The sequence below is a fragment of the Stenella coeruleoalba genome, assembly GCF_951394435.1.
Source record: "Stenella coeruleoalba genome assembly, chromosome: 21".
Lineage (NCBI taxonomy): Eukaryota > Metazoa > Chordata > Mammalia > Artiodactyla > Delphinidae > Stenella > Stenella coeruleoalba.
The window spans coordinates 29,537,252-29,556,371 of NC_137167.1; the positions used below are offsets into that span (position 1 = coordinate 29,537,252).

Sequence of the window (19,120 nt, forward strand, 5' to 3'; positions counted from 1 at the left end):
ACCATCAGCAGAATGTTTTGGACCATCCGTTTCCACATGAAGTTATTGTTGTAACTATAAACCCATCATTACCAAGGACTGTTGTAGCTCTGCTTACAACATAGAGTCTTACTGGAACTATCACAAGAATTTTTTGTTTTGGAGTCCAAAGTATTTAAAGAACTTCCTGCTGGACTTGAACTAAAGCTTGGACTCTGTTGACCTTTCCCCAATTCTATGCTGAATTCTCCACAGCTCAAGTCCCTTCATGAACATGCACGTTCCCTTAGCTTAAAACTTCCCCAATTTTGCTATCTGGGGAGACACTGCTTTGGGAAAGATCCCCGGGGTTTTCCTTACTTGCTGCAAGTAATAAGAAATCTTTCTTTTGGAAAAGAAAAAGAACCTTCTCCTTCAAATGTACTGTGGATGTCGTGAAAGGAGCTGATAGTGATTAGGTAAATTACTGTATTCATCTATCCAGGCTGACATAACAAAATAGCACAGACTGGGGGGCTTAATAACAGGAATTTATTGTCTCACAGCTCTCGAGGCCAGAAGTCAAGATCAAGGTGCCAGCTGGTTCAGTTTTTGGTGAGGCCGTCTCCTCGCTGCGTCCTCGCATGGCCTCTGTGCAGGCGCAGAGAGAGATTTCTGATGTCTCTTCTTATAAAGACACCAGTCCTGTAGGATTAGGGCCCCACCTGTAGGAGTGCATTTACCCTTAATTACATCCTTAAAGGCCAAAAACAGTCACTTTGGGAGTTAGGACTTCAACATGTGACTTCGTTTAGTCCATGACCTTGGCGGATATATTTCTCCTACCACAAGACTAGGGTGTGAAATATTTAATGCCTTTGATGCACCTTAACACAAAAAACTCACCTGAGGAGACAGTGTGTTGGCAGCCAGTAGGATATTAAAAACTGAACTCACTTCTTTACTGAACACAGACCTTGAGTCCCACATCAGCCATTCTGCTGAGTCCAGCTGATCCTGCAATCTGTACGTCTCTCCACACTTGAGCTGTGTAGCTCTGCAGGCTGAGAGAAGGGGTCCATCATAACAAGTAGTTCTGGGATCCCCATGTCATGCTCTGATCCCACATTGCAGAAAACCTTGACATTCACTTCTGTAGAGTACTCAACAGAACTGAAGGAGGTATCAATAGTTCTAATAAAGTTACTTTGATCAGTGCTCAAATCATGCATTTTCTGTCAGCAATCTCATCCCCTTCCCCAGGGAGGTATCAGAGTGCAGAAAGCAGGGTCCCAGTTGATCCCATGGAGCTGGCCACACATCTGATCCTCTCAGGAACTGATTAGCTTGAGTTTTCAAAGTCTATTCTGATACATCCCTTATTAATTTTATAATTTTATGAACAATTTTGAAATATACTATCTATTAAAACCATTGAAATTTTTGCTGCCCTAATTCAATCAGAATATTTTAAAGGATTGCTAGGAAAGTATGAGCCCTCTAGGTAATTTTTCTTCTAGAAAATATTAGCAAATGAAATTGAAAGAATAAAAAAAATATTGATACAAAACATAAGTGATACTGTTCAGTGTTTCTGCCAGAAAGAAAAAATGATGACCATCATTGTTCCCAAAGGCATTTCCAGCAGTGCTTCAGGGAAGAGCTCTAGCTAACGTGTTTTGTAAAAGCACTTTTATATAACTTTTTAACCCAGATCTTATATGAAAAGTCACCTAAAATTTTAAATGGGAACATAGATAACACTCTCCCACGCAATTTAAAAGTAGTCTTTTCATTTTCTCTCAATTTTTTGGCTTCAGATCTTTCCATTTTCTACCCACTTTTTATTTGGTCGTTTTCAGTTCTTCAGGGCTGTTGAAACTGAATACTGCTCCCTGAGGTGTCGTACTTATACTACTCTTACCTGCCTGACTTATTGTACCTCCTCTTTACTACAAAGTTAAGTAGTAAAAAGGCTAAGGGATAGCGACTGGAGAAAAAAAGAACGTCAAAATATAATCCTGACATTTGTATTGTATGAAATAATGTCCAGGTTTCTTTGTTTGGCCCAGGTGATCATTTATTTATCAGCAATTAAAACATGTAGAGAACATACCCTTTTTAAAAATATTTTTAAAAGTTTCGGTGACTGGACTTGGTGGTCCAGTGGTTAAAATTCCACGCTTCCACTGCAGGGGTTGCAGGTTCAATCCCTGGTTGGGGAACTAAGTTTGATCTTGCATGCCTTGAGGCATGGCCAAAAAAAGAAAGAAAGAAAACATGAGGGGACTAATTGTCATATGATCCAGCAATTCCAATTCTGGGTATACATCCAAAAGAACTGAAAGCAGGATTTCATAGAGATGTTTCTTCATAGCAATGACAGCCAAGAGGTAGCGATCCAAGTGCCCATTGAGGGAAGAATGGACAAACGAAATGTGGTATTTCCTTACGATGGAATATTATTCAGCCTTAAAAAGGAAGGAAAGGAAATATAAGAGCTAACACCTATCCTTCTCAAACTCTTCCAAAATATAGCAGTGGGAGGAACACTCTCAAACTCATTCTATGAGGCCACCATACCCCTGATACCAAAACCAGACAAAAATGTCACAAAAAAAGAAAACTACAGGCCAATGTCACTAATGAACATACATGTAAAAATCCTCAACAAAATAAAGAAAAGAGAATCTAACAGCCCATTAAAAGGATCATACACCATGATCAAGTGGGGTTTATCTCAGGAATGCAAGGATTCTTCAATATACGCAAATCAATCAATGTGATATACCATATTAACAAACTGAAGGACAAAAACTATATGATAATCTCAAAAGATGCAGAAAAAGCTTTCAACAAAATTCAACACACTTTTATGATAAAAACTCTCCAGAAATTAGGCATAGAGGGAATCTACCTCAACATAATAAAGGCCATACATGACAAAACCACAGCCAACCTCATATTCAATGGTGAAAAGCTGAAACCATTTCCTCTAAGATCAGGAAAAAGACAAGATTGTCCACTCTCACCACTATTATTCAACATAGTTTTGGAAGTTTTAGCCAATCAGAGAAGAAACAGAAATAAAAGGAATCCAAATCTGAAAAGAAGAAGTAAAACTGTCACCGCTTGCAGATAACATGATACTATACAAAGAGAATCCTAAAGATGCCACCAGAAAACTACTAGAGCTAATCAATGAATTTTGTAAAGTAGCAGGATACAAAGTTAATGCACAGAAATCTTTTGCATTCCTATATACTAATGATGAAAAATCTGAAAGAGAAATTAAGGAAACACTCCCATTCACCATTGTAACAAAAAGAATAAAATACCTGGGAATAAACCTACCTAAGGAGACAAAACACCTGTATTCAGAAAACTATAAGACACTGATGAAAGAAATTAAAGACGATACAAACAGATGGAGAGATATACCATGTTCTTGGATTGGAAGAATCAACATTGTGAAAATAACTATACAACCCAAAGCAATCTACAGATTCAATGCAATCCCTATCAAACTACCACTGGCATTTTTCACAGAACTAGAACAAAAAAATTCACAATTTGTATGGAAACACAAAAGACCCCGAATAGCCAAAGCAATCCTGAAAAAGAAAAATGGAGCTGGAGGAATCAGGCTCCCTGACTTCAGACTATACTACAAAGCTACAGTAATCAAGAGAGTATGGTACTGGCACAAAAACAAAAATATAGATCAATGGAACAGAATAGAAAACCCAGAGGTAAACCTACACCCATATGGTCACCTCATCTTCGATGAAGGAGGCAAGATTATACAATGGAGAAAAGACAGTCTCTTCAATAAGTTGTACTGGGAAAACTGGACAGCTACATGTAAAAGAATGAAATTAGAACACTTCCTAAACACCATACACAAAAATAAACTCAAAATGGATTAAAGATCTAAATGTAGGGCCAGACACTATAAAACTCTTAGAGGAAAACATAGGCAGAGCACTCTTTGACATAAATCACAGCAAGATCCTTTTTGACCCACCTCCTAGAGAATGGAAATAAAAACAAAAATAAACAAATGGGGTCTTCTCTGGTGGCACGGTGGTTGAGAGTCTGCCTGCCGATGCAGGGGATGCGGGTTAATGCCCCGGTCCGGGCGGATCCCACATGCCGCGGAGCGGTTGGGCCCGTGAGCCATGGCCGCTGAGCCTGCGCGTCCGGAGCCTGTGCTCCACGGCAGAAGAGGCCGCGGCGATGAGAGGCTAGCATACCACACAAAATAAATAAATAGATAAACAAATGGGACCTAATGAAACTTAAAAGCTTTTGCACAGCAAGGAAACCGTAAACAAGACGAAAAGACAACTCTCAGAATGGGAGAAAATATTTGCAAACGAATCAATGGACAAAGGCTTAACCTCCAAAATATACAAGCAGCTCATGCAGCTCAATATCAAAAAAACAAACAGCCCAATCCAAAAATGGGCAGAAGACCTAAATAGACATTTCTCCAAAGAAGACATACAGATTGCCAACAAACAGATGAAAGGATGCTCAACATCACCAATCATTAGAGAAATGCAAATCAAAACCACAGTGAGGTATATCACCTCACACCAGTCAGGATGGCCATCATCAAAAAATCTATAAGCAATAAATGCTGGAGAGGGTGTGGAGAAAAGGAAACCCCCCTTGCACTATTGGTGGGAATGTAAATTGATAGAGCCACTATGGAGAACAGTATGGAGGTTCCTTAAAAAACTAAAAATAGAACTACCATATGACCCAGCAATCCCACAACTGGGCATATGCCCTGAGAAAACCATAATTCAAAAAGAGACATGGGGACCTCCCTGGTGGTTCAGTGGATGGGGCTCCGAGCTCCCAGTGCAGGGGCCCTGGGTTCAATCCCTGGTTGGGGAACTAGGTCCCACATGCATGCCACAGCTAAGAGTTCACATGCCACAACTAAGGAGCCCGCCTGCCGTAACTAAGATGAGGTACAACCAAGTAAATAAATAAGTAAATAATTTTTTTTAAAAAAGAAAAGAGACATTTAAAAAAGAAAAGAGCCAGTACCACAAAGCTCATTGCAGCATTATTTACAATAGCCAGGACATGGAAGCAACCTAAGTGTCCATCGACAGGTGAATGGATAAAGAAGATGTAGTACATATATACAATGGAATATTAGCCATAAAAAGAAATGAAATTCAGTTATTTGTAATGAGGTGGATGGTCCTAGAGTCTGTCATACAGAGTGAAGTAAGTCAGAAAGAGAAAAACAAATACCGTATGCTAACACATATATATGGAATCTAAAAAAAAAATGGTTCTGATGAACCTAGGGGCAGGACAGGAATAAAGACGCAGACATAGAGAATGGACTTGAGGACACGGGGCGGGGGAAGGGTAAGCTGGGACGAAGTGAGAGAGTGGCATGGACATATATTCACTACCAAATGTAAAATAGATGGCTAGTGAGAAGCAGACGCATAGCACAGGGAGATCAGCTCGGTGCCTTGTGACCACCTAGAGGGGTGGGATAGGGAGGGTGGGAGGGAGACGCAAGAGGGAGGGGATATGGGGATATATGTATATGTATAGCTGATTCACTTTGTTATAAAGCAGCAACTAACACACCATTGTAAAGCAATTATACTCCAATAAAGATGTTTAAAAAAAAAAGGAAGGAAATTCTGACACGTGCTACAACATGTCTGAACCCTAAGAACATTCTGCTAAGTGAAATAAACCAGTCACAGAAAGACAGAGAACACGATGCTACTTATCCGAGGTCCCTGGAGGAGTCAAATTCGTAGAGACCGAAAGTAGAATAATTGCCAGGAGATGGGGGAGAAGAAGGAAGAGGGAGTTAGGGTTTGATGGGTTTGGAGTTTCAGGGTTGCGAGTTGAAAAATGCGAATACCTTTAACAGTACATCTCGCACCGCAAACTGTCGCGCAAAGCGCAACTTACACTTGACACTACTGAACTGTTTACCTGCGATTTGGAATAAGAATAATCAATCTGGTCTTTGTCCCCATTTCTAGGGCAAAGCTCCTAAAACCTTGGAATTTCCTGTGATGAGAGTGACAAAGTTGTCTTTTGTTGTGTTAACGAGGTGACTTTTGGCCCTGAGGATGGGAACTGGTTGCAGGTGAGCCAAACTCGTGATTAGAGGCTGGAGTTTTCAGTCCCAGCCCCTCGAGCTACTGTTGTTGCAGCGCATCTGCCATTTACAGTCATTCAGATTGTTTCCAGTGATTTTCTTAGGTCTTGACCCTTGCAATTACATTAGAAATCAGCCAATCCCACTGTCTATACCCAAGATAGACCTATATTCTGTGAAAAAATTCTCCAACGTGGGCACAAAAATACACTGAGTGTTCATCGCAGCGCTGTGATTTTTCTCCTTCACTGGTGGTTTGCTGAGTGCTGGGGGCTTCGTTGCTGCCACATAGTCTCTGCAAGCAGCAGAAAGTGGCAATGCAGCGCCCCATCTCTTCAAGGGACCGCCCGGCCTTATTACCACGGCCACCCTTTGCCCGAGCTGTGAACGCGGCCCAGGGTAGCAGATAAGGAGGCATACAGAGGAGCCGGGGCGCTGGATCAACGAAGCTCCCTGCAGCTGGAGGCCCGTGAAGTGTGCCATTTTTAGGGTGCGGTGTAAACCTGGATCCAGGGGCTCTCTTACGGTGCTATGTCCCCTTCTATTCTATCTTTTGATAAATACATGGATCTGAGAACCAAGGGGTAAAAGCAGGAGTGGCCTTGCTCCCTATCGCTCCCAGCGACTCGATCAGGGAATTCGTGCATCCCATCCCCCCACAGGCCTAAGCTCTGTGGGTCTGGAGGTCCTGCTCCCAGAGGGAGGATGTCTCTAACTAGGGCACAGTAAGAGTCACACAAACTTTAAACTGTAAGACTCACACTAAACAAATTTTGACGACTTGTGCCCAAAGACTAACAGGATATTGGTAGGGAAAAGAAGCACAGGTTGGAAGTCAATGACGGATAACCAACTGAAGACTTAAAATAGGATGGATAACTTTTCATGAGCATTTATGCTTCAAGATGTTCAAAGCAACAACTCATGAAACTACGAAGGAGAAGTGATTAGCAACCCTAGTTGGAGATTTGCACACACCCCACTCAGAACTGGATAGAACAAGAAGAACATAAGATTGTAGGAAACTATCACAATCATTCAGTGCTCCACTCTTACACTCGACCCCTGTGAGTACAGACACCCATCATGGGCCCTTTGCAACCTCCCGTGGGAATCAAAGGGCATGGGAACCAACCAGCTCGGAGCTTTGGTTAACGCTTTTACTGTGAGTAATAAAGTCCTGTGTCTCTGACTCCGGAGTCCTGTGTTTTCTGCCAGCATCCATGAAGAAGTGTAGGCTAATTTGTCGGCTTGCAAAGAAATAAAATCCCAGACCCTGCCCATTTCTTCACACAGGCCCAGAGGGTTCATCTACTCAGACTTGGCCATCTCGAGTTTCAGATCCCATTCCTTCCCTGTCAGGCATTTACACCCCTGTGTAGCCCCTTCTCTCGAGTCTGGCCTGGCCCCGTGAGCCATTGCCTACCAATTAAATATGGTGCAAGGGGCACTGTGTGTCTTCTGAGACTAGGTCACAAGAAACCTTGCAGCTTCTGCCCGGGTTTCTAAGAACACTTGCTCTGGGGGAAGCCAGCTTTGCTTTTAAGAAGTCCAAGTAGATAAAGAAGATGTGGTACATATGTACAATGGAATTTCACTCAGCCATAAAAAAGAATGAAATAATGCCATGTGCAGCAACATGGATGGACCTAGAGATTATCATACTAAGTGAAGTAAGTCAGAGAAAGACAAATACCATATGATATCACTTATATGTGGAATCTAATAAAAATGATACAAATGAACTATTTATAAAACAGAAACCAAATCACAGATCTCGAAATCAAACTTATGGTTACCAAAGGGGAAACGTGGGGGGATGTGACAAATTACGAGATTGGGATTAACATGCACACGCTACTATATATGAAATAGATAACTAATAAGAACCTGCTGTAGGGCTCAGGGAACTCTACTCAATACTCTGTAATGACCTATACGGGAAAAGAATCTGAAAAAGAATGGAGATATATATATATATATAACTGATTCACTTTGCTGTATGCCTGAAACTAACACAACATTGTAAACCAACTCTACTCCAATAAAAATTCAAAAAAAAAAAAAGAAAGAAAGAAATCCAACTCTCCTGGGACCACCAGGTTTGAGGAAACCCCAAGCCAGCCACATAGAGTGGGAAGGAGATGCCACACAAGAGCCCAGGGACTTCAGCCAGCCCAGCTGAGATGCTGGGAGGATCCTTGAGAGGGTTTTCAGGAGCTCAGCCCCACCTGCCATCTAAGGGTAACTGCATCGGAGAATGCAAGTGAGGACCAAGCAGCTGAGCCCAGTCAACTCACAGACACTGTCATAAATGGTTGTTTTAAGTCACAGAGGTGGGGGGTGGCTTGTTGCATAGCGGGAGAGGCCAGGAGCAGGGAATGAGGGGGCAGGGTCAGCAGAGGAGCTGACCGTGGGTGAGCAGGTGAAGCGCAGCTTCAGCCTAGCTCCACAGGGAGCTCCTGAGTGAAAATCATTTAGTGCATCTCTATCCCGGCTGTTGTCCAGGGCTTTTTTTGTTTTTTTAAACATCTTTATTGGAGTATAATTGCTTTACAATGGTGTGTTAGTTTCTGCTGTATAACAAAGTGAATCAGCTATGCATATACATATATCCCCATATCTCCTCCCTCTTGCGTCTCCCTCCCTCCCACCCTCCCTATCCCACCCCTCTAGGAGGTCACAAAGCACTGAGCTCATCTCCCCCGTGCTATGCGGCTGCTTCCCACTAGCTATCTATTTTACGTTTGGTAGTGTATATATGACAGGAATAAAGACACAGACCTACTAGAGAATGGACTTGAGAATATGGGGAGGGGGAAGGGTAAGCTGTGACAAAGTGAGAGAGTGGCATGGACATATATACACTGTCCAGGGCTTTTGAACTCAGCCTCCCTCACCGGAGAGACGGTCATTGGCCAAGGGGTGGGGCTGGAAGGTGATGCACCTCCCAGCGGCCAGGGCGTCAGGGGTGTGAGGCATCCCCTGGAGTGGGGCAGGTGGGAGCCCTCAGCCAGCGCACCTGTGCTGTCAGGGGAGGGGCACAGCAACGGAACAGCGAAAGGGGACCAGGACACACCAGCAGTGTCTGCCACTCTCCCTCTGACAGCACCCTCTTCCAAACACCTCCCGCCTGGGTCTCGGAGGTAGCATCTAACTTGTCTTCCCAATTCTACCCTCATGGTTCTCCATTCTCCACGCAGCATCCAGAACCATCTCTTGCCTTGAGTTTAATCTGGGCACTGGGCGGGGAACCTTCCGCAGTTCTCCCATTGCGCTTCGATAGAAGCCCGAACTCCTCGCCCCGCCCTACAAGGAGCCCAGTGGCCTGGCCCCGCCCAGATCTTCACTCCAACCTGCACCGCCTTCCCCAGGGGCCTTCCCGGGGCTCTGACTCCCCAGCCGCTGCGTCGGCTCAGAGCCTCTGCACAACTGTGGCTCTTCCTGCAGAATTTGTTCTCCAGCTGTCCTTGCATGCGGGCTGGGGGAGTGACGTGAGTCACAGTGAGGGACGGAGGGGGAGAGAGAGAGTGAGAGAGAGAGAGAGGGAAGGAGGGAACTAAGGAGGGGGACAGGGAGGGAGAAAGGAAGGGAAGAGTGAGGAAATGAGACGGAGAGAATGAGTGAGTGAGTGAACAAAAGCATTTGTATTCTAGAGAAAAATTAAAATCTGTCTTAGGAGGCAAGAGTCATTGCTGTTAGGTTGGGTATTGGAAAAAAAACCCAATTATTTCTGCATATAAACAGGCATAATATATTAAATATATATTTAAAAATAATATATAAGATATATTAAAAATATTTATAAAAATATTTGCCGAGGCGGCAACCAATGAAAATGGACATTAGTAGAGGTTTAGAGCAGATCTCGAGGTCCCCGCACTGGGCCCAGTGTTAACGCATAATGGGGAAGCAAGATGGAAAGGGGCAGAGGTAGTGCCGGGAGAGAGACAAGCAAAGCCTAGGGAGGTTTGAGACCACAGCTGTTTTCTGAATGATCCAGAAGTATCCAGTATTTCAGGAACCAGTGCCGCTGTACTGATGTGCCTTGGTGTGAATATGTCCCCTGAATAGAGGCTTTTTAACAAATTTGAGTTCATACCATATATAACTTGGTGTCCTACTTTTTCCAGTTTAACGGTATATTGTGTGCAGTTTTCCATGGTGGACACTTTTTGGGTTCAGCCCTTTGCTTCCAAAAAGGATTTCAGGCAATTTCATTTTGAATCAGAGTGTTGAGGGGCACTTACTTCAGGCCACAGAAAATTCTTTTGAACGACCTGCTTCCTAACGGTGCGTCTAGTCCCCTTTATAAGTCGCTGGTCATTGGACATGGTAAACAACTGTCAATAAATGAAGGAAGAGGTAGATACTAAGTGCAGTCAAAACACCAAGGGCGGGGAGAGACGCTAACTTACGTTTTAAAATTGCAGTTACTGGGGTAACTGAGAACAACATTAAAAAAAAAAAAAAAGCCAGCACTGTCAGAGAAGCAGCTCCCTGGAGATCTGTCTCACTGTGTTTCATCTGTTCTACTCACAGAAGGGCAGTATCGTTCGGTTTTTCGGATTGAATTTTACGTAGATCCTGGGAGGATTAAAGATAATGAACGACATATTTCCTGGCAATTAAGCGAAGTGGCTGGTCTAGGTAAAAATGCCCCTCCGCTCGTAAGAAATCCTTCTTATTTGAACTCATATTTGAGTTTATTAGGATAAGAACATTACTTATTCAGTCAGCTATAAAGTACTATTTTTATTGCTGTAAAACATGACCAAGACACAAAACTAAAATAATTCATTATTGTTCTTGCAAATCATTTCAGTTCTTCAATTTTTCATTGCATTTTTCCCCTTTCTTCCTTTTTCAGTCATTCACTTAATTCATGTATTCATGGTTTTCACAATTTTTTCAAGTTTTTGAGGACAAGCATGTTAGTTATTCTGTACCATCAAATAATATTTTCATTTTAGAACACATCAAACCTTTATTTTTAAGAATTTTAAGTTTGAGAAAAGCATATTTTGCTATTATTAAAGAAAATGCTAAATTCCCTTTTAATACTAATAGAGATTTATATTTTCACTAGCAGATTACAAAGTTTTAAAGTTTTCTACTATATTTAATGTGTTCTAGTCAAGTCTCTCTCCACTGTCTTTTTTCTTTCTTTCTTTTTTTTTTTTGTAGAAACACCATAAAGGAAAATGTAACTGAGCGATCTGTGCCTCACCTTTGAAATTCATGAACTCCTAGGAAAACAGATCCACTTCTGCCCTAAATGTTGATGCAGTACTGTTAAGAATGGAAGATTCCAGGGCTTCCCTGGTGGTGCAGTGGTTAAGAATCCTCCTGCCAATGCAGGGGACACGACACACACAGTTCGAGCCCTGGTCCGAGAAGATCCGACGTGCTGTGAAGCAACTAAGCCCATGAGCCACAACTACTGAGCCCACGTGCCACAACTACTGAAGCCCCGACACCTAGAGCCCACGCTCTGCAACAAGACAAGCCACTGCAGTGAGAAGCCCACGTACCGCAACGAAGAGTAGCCTCTACTCGCCACAACTAGAGAAAGACTGTGCACAGCAACGAAGACCCAACACAGCCAAAAATAAATAAATAAATCAAAAAAAAAAAAAAGAATGGAAGATTCCAGAGGGAACTTCAGACTCCGGGGCACCAGGGTTTCCTTCTGAAGACCTGGGCCCTGTATCTGACTTGTCTGCAGGATTTCTCAGAGATGGGCTCATCCCAATTCCTGTCCAAAGGTGGTCAGTTGTCAGAAAGGAACCTCTGAAAACCTACCACCTGCTGAGCTGAAGTGTGCATCTCACGAAAGTCAATATTTTCAGCTTCCCTTTGTCCTGAATGTGTATAAAGGGCTTTCAAGTATTTATCCCTTTTATTGTGAGTATTGGCAGAGAAAAATGGCTTTCATCTTTGATCCTTTTGCAGAGAGCAAAAATATAGAAGCACGGATAACTTATTTTAGACTTCACTAGATCCTTTCTTTAGGTTATTTTATTAAAAACCCCAAATAGAAATGCAATGACAAAAAATAAAACTACACTATATTAGTGCCAAGGTCACGTTTCTTTGAACCCAGTAGTTTAATTAACTTTGTTCTTAATGATGAGGTGTACATCAACTTAGCTTAGGTGATAGAGTCTCCTGATGTGAAGAGGTAGTCAATCAAATCAGAAGAGGGTAACTAAAACCTTGGAACTTGAAACTACGGATAAGGGGGGACTTCTGTACACTGTATTTTAACCTCATGAGACTATTATTATTGTTTTATACAATCCATTTTTGTTATTGTCATTTAGACAAAGTGCATTTAGATTTACCCATATTTTAACACTTTTTGTTATTTGTTATTCCTTCTTGAGCTGAGTTCACACTCCCAAGTAGACTGTGTCCCCCATTTCCTCAGAGTAGAGTTTATTAGGTCAACAATTTGTGATAGTGACATAGTTATTGACCAGAGATTTGAGTCCGGAAAGTGGGGTTTGGCAGCTGTATATACTCAAGGCGATTCTTTAGAACCACAGTGGGCTCGTTGGATCCTGTTAACAGCTGGTATAACAACTAGGGATGAATGAACGAATGAATGAGTGAAAGATGAGCAGTCGATATTCTTGTACACATACCCTGCCACTGGATGTAGTAGAAAGAACTAAACTTGTATAGTTTCCAGTTCCAACCAACATCATCTGTTACTAGCTGTTTGTTGCCTTGGACTAGGCAGGTAACCTCTCTTGAACCTGATTACGTATGGTATAAATTGTATAATATTGCTTACTTTCTACCTAACAGGGCCCATTGTAAGCATCAAATGACACAAAGTATAGAGAAAGCTTTTTTAATTGTAAAGGGGGGGGGGTGGGCAAAGGAGAAGTCCACTGTTAGTCTCCAGGTTACAATAATAAATGCCTATAAAAATAACAGTTTTAGTGAGAATCCAGGAGGAAACACATATAAGTGCTATATAATAACATTCACCGCATAGGGAGGATTAACTTTGATAATACATCTAAACTTGGATCATACATCACTTACATGATAAGTGCTCACTCAACATTAGTTATCTCTACTATTATTACTGATTTTTTATGAGAAAATGAAGCTTGGAGAGTGTTAGTAACTCATCAACATCTCATAGCTAGTTAGTGGCTGATATTAGCCTCCAAACTCCAAGTCCAGTCTGATTTCAGAATGAAGCCTGTTCTTCTAACCATTTGGTTATAAGGGAATCCCTTTAAGATTACTGTTTTCTTTAAGCTTGGGAATAGACTATATCCTACATGATAGAACACAAAGATGGTACTCAGGTCATTGAAAATGAAACTTTTTACACTACATACGGCATGAGTCCTTTAACTAGTTCGGTGTTTCAGGGAGATTAAACAGAGAACTTATCAACAGGCGGGCAAGACCTTCCCCTTCCTAAACGTCACCGCCAGGAAGCTGGGGGCTGGGACAGTCTCCCCGCGGGGCGCATGCGCGCAGCCCTCGGGGGGGCGGGGCTTGCAGGGGAGCGGGCGGGAGGTTTGAAACCCGGAGGCAGAGCGGCAGGCGGCTGGGCTGCTCCTGAGAGTCGGGCTCGCCCACTCCCGCCAGGAGTTATCCGCTCCGGGATTTGCGGGCCGCAGAGCTCGAGGAGGCGGCGAGGCAACAGGGACCCCCCCCCCACCGCGGCGGGAATCGAAGATCCGGGGCCCCGTGCGGATATCGGAGGCCCGGGGTCCCCGCGCGTGACCTGACCCGCAGTGTAGACCTGCGGGGGATGTGAGTCTGGGCGAGAAGAGCCTGTCTCCACTTCTCGCGAGGGTGGGCCTTATTTCCCCCACCGCGGCCTTCCATCGGCGGTTTAGAAAACGCGGAGCAACGGATTTCCGCGCAGCAGGAGCTGAGCGGCGCGCGCCCGCGCTGCGCATGCTCAGTGCCGCCGCTCCGTCAGGCTCGCGGCTCAGCAGCGGCGAGCTCCCCGCCGCCCCTCATGGCGGCCCCCGAAACCCTCGGGGGCCCCGTCCTGAAAGGTGAGCGGGTGGGGGTCGAGCCGGCTTAAGGACGGGTGCCGGGGTCGGGAGGCGCTGGGACCGGGCTCGCGGGACGCGCGGGGCCCGCAACCCGGCCCTCCCGGAAGTCGGCCCGGGGGCTGGGGGGCTGTCCCCGGCCTCGGCGCCGGGACCACCCGTGTGGGGTGGGGTGTGTCTCCGAGCTCAGTGCCGGGCTCGCCCCACGTGGGTTCGGTCCGGTGGGGCCGGCGGTGCGGACGCGCGGCGGGGTGGGAGACGTGGGTGGATTTGATTTTCACCGTTTTCTGGGTTCTGGCGTCTTTGGCCAGGTGGGTTTGGGGGGAGGGCAGTAGTGATATCGGGGGGGAGAAAGGGTAGCGCCCCTCGCGTGCATCTGTCAGTGTTGGCGTCTCGGCCGCTGAGTGAGCAATCACCGCCTCCAGGCACACCTGGAGAGCGTCAGGGTCGGAGCGGCGCGAGTCAACTACGCTCCCTGCCCCTTGGATCCTGCCTGCTGCTTGTTTTATGTAGGGCTTGCGAGTGAAGGCGGCTTTTTGCCTTTTTTACATGGCTGGGGGCGGGGGAGCAGAAGACGGGAGGACAGATGAAAATTATATCAAACCCAGACTGCCTTGTTCATAAAGTTTTGTTGGAACACAGCTATGCTTGCCCATTAATGTGTTGTCTTTGGCTGCTTTTGTGCGACAGCCATGAAGTTGAGTGGCTGTACGGCCCTCAGAGCCTCAGGTGTTTGCTCTCTGGTTCTTTACAGAAAACAGGCTCTTGCACTAGAAGAAGTTAGGCTTTGGTTTTAGGAATTTGGGAAGACCATCCAGTTGAGAATGTAAACGGTGACGTGTGTATGGGTAAAGTTGTTTTCCCCTTGAAATTTTAAAAACTCTAATAGCACTAATATTATTTTGAATAGGCTTTTAACAGAAGAAATGTAAAACTTACATTTGAATGTAAATAGAACAAGAGAAAAATATCGAAATCCTTGGGCGAGGTATGCTGGAATATCAGATATATTTCACACTAGTATCTGTTTATTTTCAGATGTTGTGGCGTATGTAGAAGTGTGGTCAGCCAGTGGAACAGAAAATTATTCAAAGACATTTACAAATCAACTTGCGGACATGGGGGCAAAGGTAGGAAATTCATTTTACCAGTGCCGCATCTGACAGCCCTCTGAAACATACGGAGATCTACTTGCATTTTCTTATTTTGAGAGTTTTGGCTTAGAACACGAAGGACAAAGAAGACAGTGGGCAAATGGCAGGAGGAGGAAGAAAGCCATGGTATGAAGAATTGAGAACAGTTGGGCTTGTACGTGATGGGAGAGGAGAGCTTGAGGATAAAAATATTGGTCCTGCCATTGGCTGCCTGATGCTGTTGATGAAAGTGCGGGATACAGGAAAAGGAACTGCTCTTTAAGGGAAACGTTGTGGATTTGGGGTATACTGGAAGTATCTGATAGACATTTGGATGTACAGATCCGGAGCTTGAGATTTTCAGGGCTAGAGATAGTGGTTTAGGCGTCAAGGCCTTAAGGGTCAGGTGAAGCCACTGGTGTGGTGACGACCCAGGTGGTTAGCATGAAAAGTGCTGCAGATGGAGCCTGTTTAGTATTTCAAGGGCTGGCAGTGGGAGCCATGGAACCAGGCGGAGAAGGATGCCAGGAGAATCCAGAAGACAAGCCTGGAAGTTGGAGGAGGGACGGGCTTCAAAGATGGAATTTTAAAACACTATAGAGTCTTAAGAAAAGTTAAGATTGGGAAGTATTCAGGCTTGAGAACTGTTAAGGTCAGTGTTGGGCGTATCGCAGTTTTCAGGGAACTGGGTGAAGCGGGTGGAAATTAGCCCGGGAATCATGGAGACCCGAGGAATGGAGATGGTGAAGGCAGACGCTCTCTGAGTGAGTTCAGCTGTGAACAGAGTTTATTTGTGTGTGTGTGTGTGGACGTTGGGATTTGGGGGAGGGTGGCCGATAGGCTGGCGAAGGGGGAGATTAATATGGTAGCAGGGCAGGGATTAGGGTGAAGCAAGGACATCAGGGAAACTGCAAGGCGGCATTCACCGTCAGGCAGAGCCTGTGTGCTCCCGAATTTCCTTTGACTCACCCTGGTCCCTGCCCTGACGAGACTGGATGTAAAGGCCAAGAGCAGATTAGGGTGGAGGACAGCCAGAATGCAGGGCGGGGCTTGCTTGTGAACCTGAGAAGACACCTTTTTTCTGACACTGGAAGGTAGGAATCCGGGAGAGTTTCCACCTGATGATACCGACTGCAGACTTGGGCTACATGTGTTATTGTGGCTGAGAAAAAAAGCCGTGGAACACAGGAATTGGCAAAATGGCTTTTGAGCGTAGTATTAAGGTCTTAGATCTCTTGAATCTTTTTTTTTTCGCCTTTATTTAGAAAATTTTCAAATAGAAAAATTGAAAGAATAGTGCAGTGAACATAGATCCAGCAATCAACATCTTTACCTACTTGCTTTGACTCTTGTCTTTCTAAACAGTATGTTTATCTGTGTATTTTTTCCTCAGCTATTTGGAAGTGGGTTGCAGGTAGCATAATTTGCCCCTGAGTACATTTCGTCTGCATCTTTAAGAGCAAGGACACTGCTGTGTGATGGAGGACTGTTGTCACATCTGAGAAAACTAGCAGTGATTTCCTAGCATTTTTCTGCAGTGGTTGAATCAGTTTATCATTCTGCCAGCATATAAAAGCTCCGCTGCTGTGTCTGCTTGGTTAGGTCTGTCTTTACCTTCAGTCATCCCGGTGCATTTCTGGGCATAGCATGCTGGTTTAAATTTGCATTTTCCTGCACATCTTCACATATTTACTTTGAAAACCCTGTTCAAGTCTCCAGCTCATATTTCCATTGGGTTTTTCTTTTTCTTCTTGATTTGTAAGCATTCTCTGTATTTCTCCGTTGACCCTTTTGTCAGCCATGTGAATTGCAATATTTTCTGTCACTCTGTGGCTTGCCTTTTCACCTTCTTAACGGTGTCTTTTGATGATAATTGTAAAGTAGTTTATTCTGTATGGTGAGCTTTTGTGTGTGTATCTTGTTTTAAAAAATTTGTTTCTCCACCGAGGTTATGAGGATTTTTCTCCTCTGTTATTTTCCAGAAGCTTTATCATTTTGCCTTTCACATTTAGATTTAAATTTTTGCATATGGTGTGAAGTAGTTTCATTTTTTCCCATGTGGGTGGTCATTCATCTCAACACTCCTGATTGAAAAGACTGTCCTTTAGCCAGGCTACACAGTAACACCTTTGTCATCAGTCAGGTAACCATGTTTCTGTGTCCATATAGTCTGTTCTCACGACAAACCACCCTGTCTTAATTACTCTTTATCATAACTCTTCATAAGTCTTCCCCTTGTTCTTCAAGGTGTCCTGGCTATTCTTAGCCTTTTGCCTTTCCAAATACATTTTAGAGTCAGTTTATCCGTTTACAACATAAAGCTTTTTTGGGATTTTGATTGGTATTGGATTGATAACAACAGACTAGTACGGAGAGAACTGACATTTTTATAAAATGGAATCTTCTAACCCATGAACATGATGTATGCCTTTGTTGATTTGGGTTTCTTTTTTTTCAGTAATGTTTTATAATTTTCTCCGGTTGTTTTTGATGCTGTCATAAATGGTATCTTTTGAATTCTTTTTTCTAACTGCCACTGTTATATAGAAATAGTTCATTTTTTCATAATCACCTTGTGTCCAGAAAACGGTAAGTTTTCTCAGTGAGTTTCTCACAAACTCATTTATGAATTCTGTGGCGTTTTGGGGGTGTTAACAGTGTGCACAATTGAACCTTACGTGCAAAGGACTGTTTTATTTTTGTTCTTTCTAATCCTAACACTTTTAATTTCCTTTTCTTGCCATCCTGCACTGGCTGGGGCCAGTTGAATAGAATGGAGATACCAGGCATCCTCATCTGGATCCTCTTCTCAATGGAAAGCTTTTAGCATTTCCCATCACGCAGTTTTGTACCAACTTTCAGATCCTAATTTACTATGAATTTTCCTCATGAATAAACTTTTTAACTTTAATGCGTTTTTGGCATATATTGAGGTGGTTGTGATTTTTCTCTTTTACTTTGTTAATGTAGTAAATAATAATGATTGACTTTTTGTTGTTAACCAACTTTGCAGTCCTGGAATAAACTCAAGTGGTAGGAATGTATTATCCTTTTTATACTTTGATACTCTTTGCTAATTATTTTGTTGCTTATTTTTTTTGCAAATGCAGTGTCACAGGAGTGACACTGGCTTGTACTTAAGAAACTGTGCAAATAGTATAACAGTACTTTAACTTTCGTTTTCTGCATTTTGTCTGCAGGTTTCAAAAACTTTCAACAAACAAGTAACTCACGTTGTGTTCAAAGACGGGTACCAGAGCACCTGGGCCAAAGCACAGAAGAGAGGGGTGAAGCTCGTCTCAGTGCTCTGGGTTGAAAAGTAAGTCGTTTCTTTTGTTTTTTTACCCTTAAGTTATCTAGTATTGGTAGAGTGTGGAGGTATTTTGCATGAATCACAGAACCAGATAAAGTTTGATTGCCATCTTTTCTCTGCCTCTTACTAGGGTCTTTTAACATCCTCAGTTTCCTGAGTCGCAAGATGGGTGTGGTATAACTCCTAGCCTGCCCAGAGGCCCTGAGAACGGGGTATGTGTGGTGTATTCAGGAAAAAATAAGGAAGCAGATTGTGTTAGTCTGCTAGGGCAGCTGTAACAGAATACCACAGACTGCAGACTTAAACAGCAGAAATTTATTTCTCACCGTTCTGGAGGCTAGGAGTCCAAGATGAAGGTGTCCACAGGGTTGGTTTCTTATGAGGCCTCCCCTTGGCTTGCTGATGGCCATCTTATTTCTGTGTCTTCACCTGGTTTGCGTGTTTCTTTGCCCTCATCTCTTCTTATAAGGACACGAGTCCCACTGGGTTAGGGCCCACCCCAGTGACTCATTTAACCTTCACT

The 19,120-nt window shown here is 43.6% G+C and overlaps 1 protein-coding gene across 1 annotated transcript in view; it reads left to right on the top strand.

The window, feature by feature from the left end:
* The first annotated feature begins 13,685 nt into the window (after nt 1–13,685).
* The window catches only part of MCPH1 (microcephalin 1), a 101,181-nt gene continuing 95,746 nt past the window's right edge, over nt 13,686–19,120 (top strand). Inside the window, exons 1-3 of the mRNA XM_079909494.1 lie at nt 13,686–14,154; nt 15,190–15,281; nt 18,485–18,603. Of these exons, the coding sequence (XP_079765620.1) occupies nt 14,115–14,154; nt 15,190–15,281; nt 18,485–18,603 (251 nt within the window). The 5' untranslated portion in view covers nt 13,686–14,114. The remainder of the gene's footprint in view (nt 14,155–15,189; nt 15,282–18,484; nt 18,604–19,120) is intronic.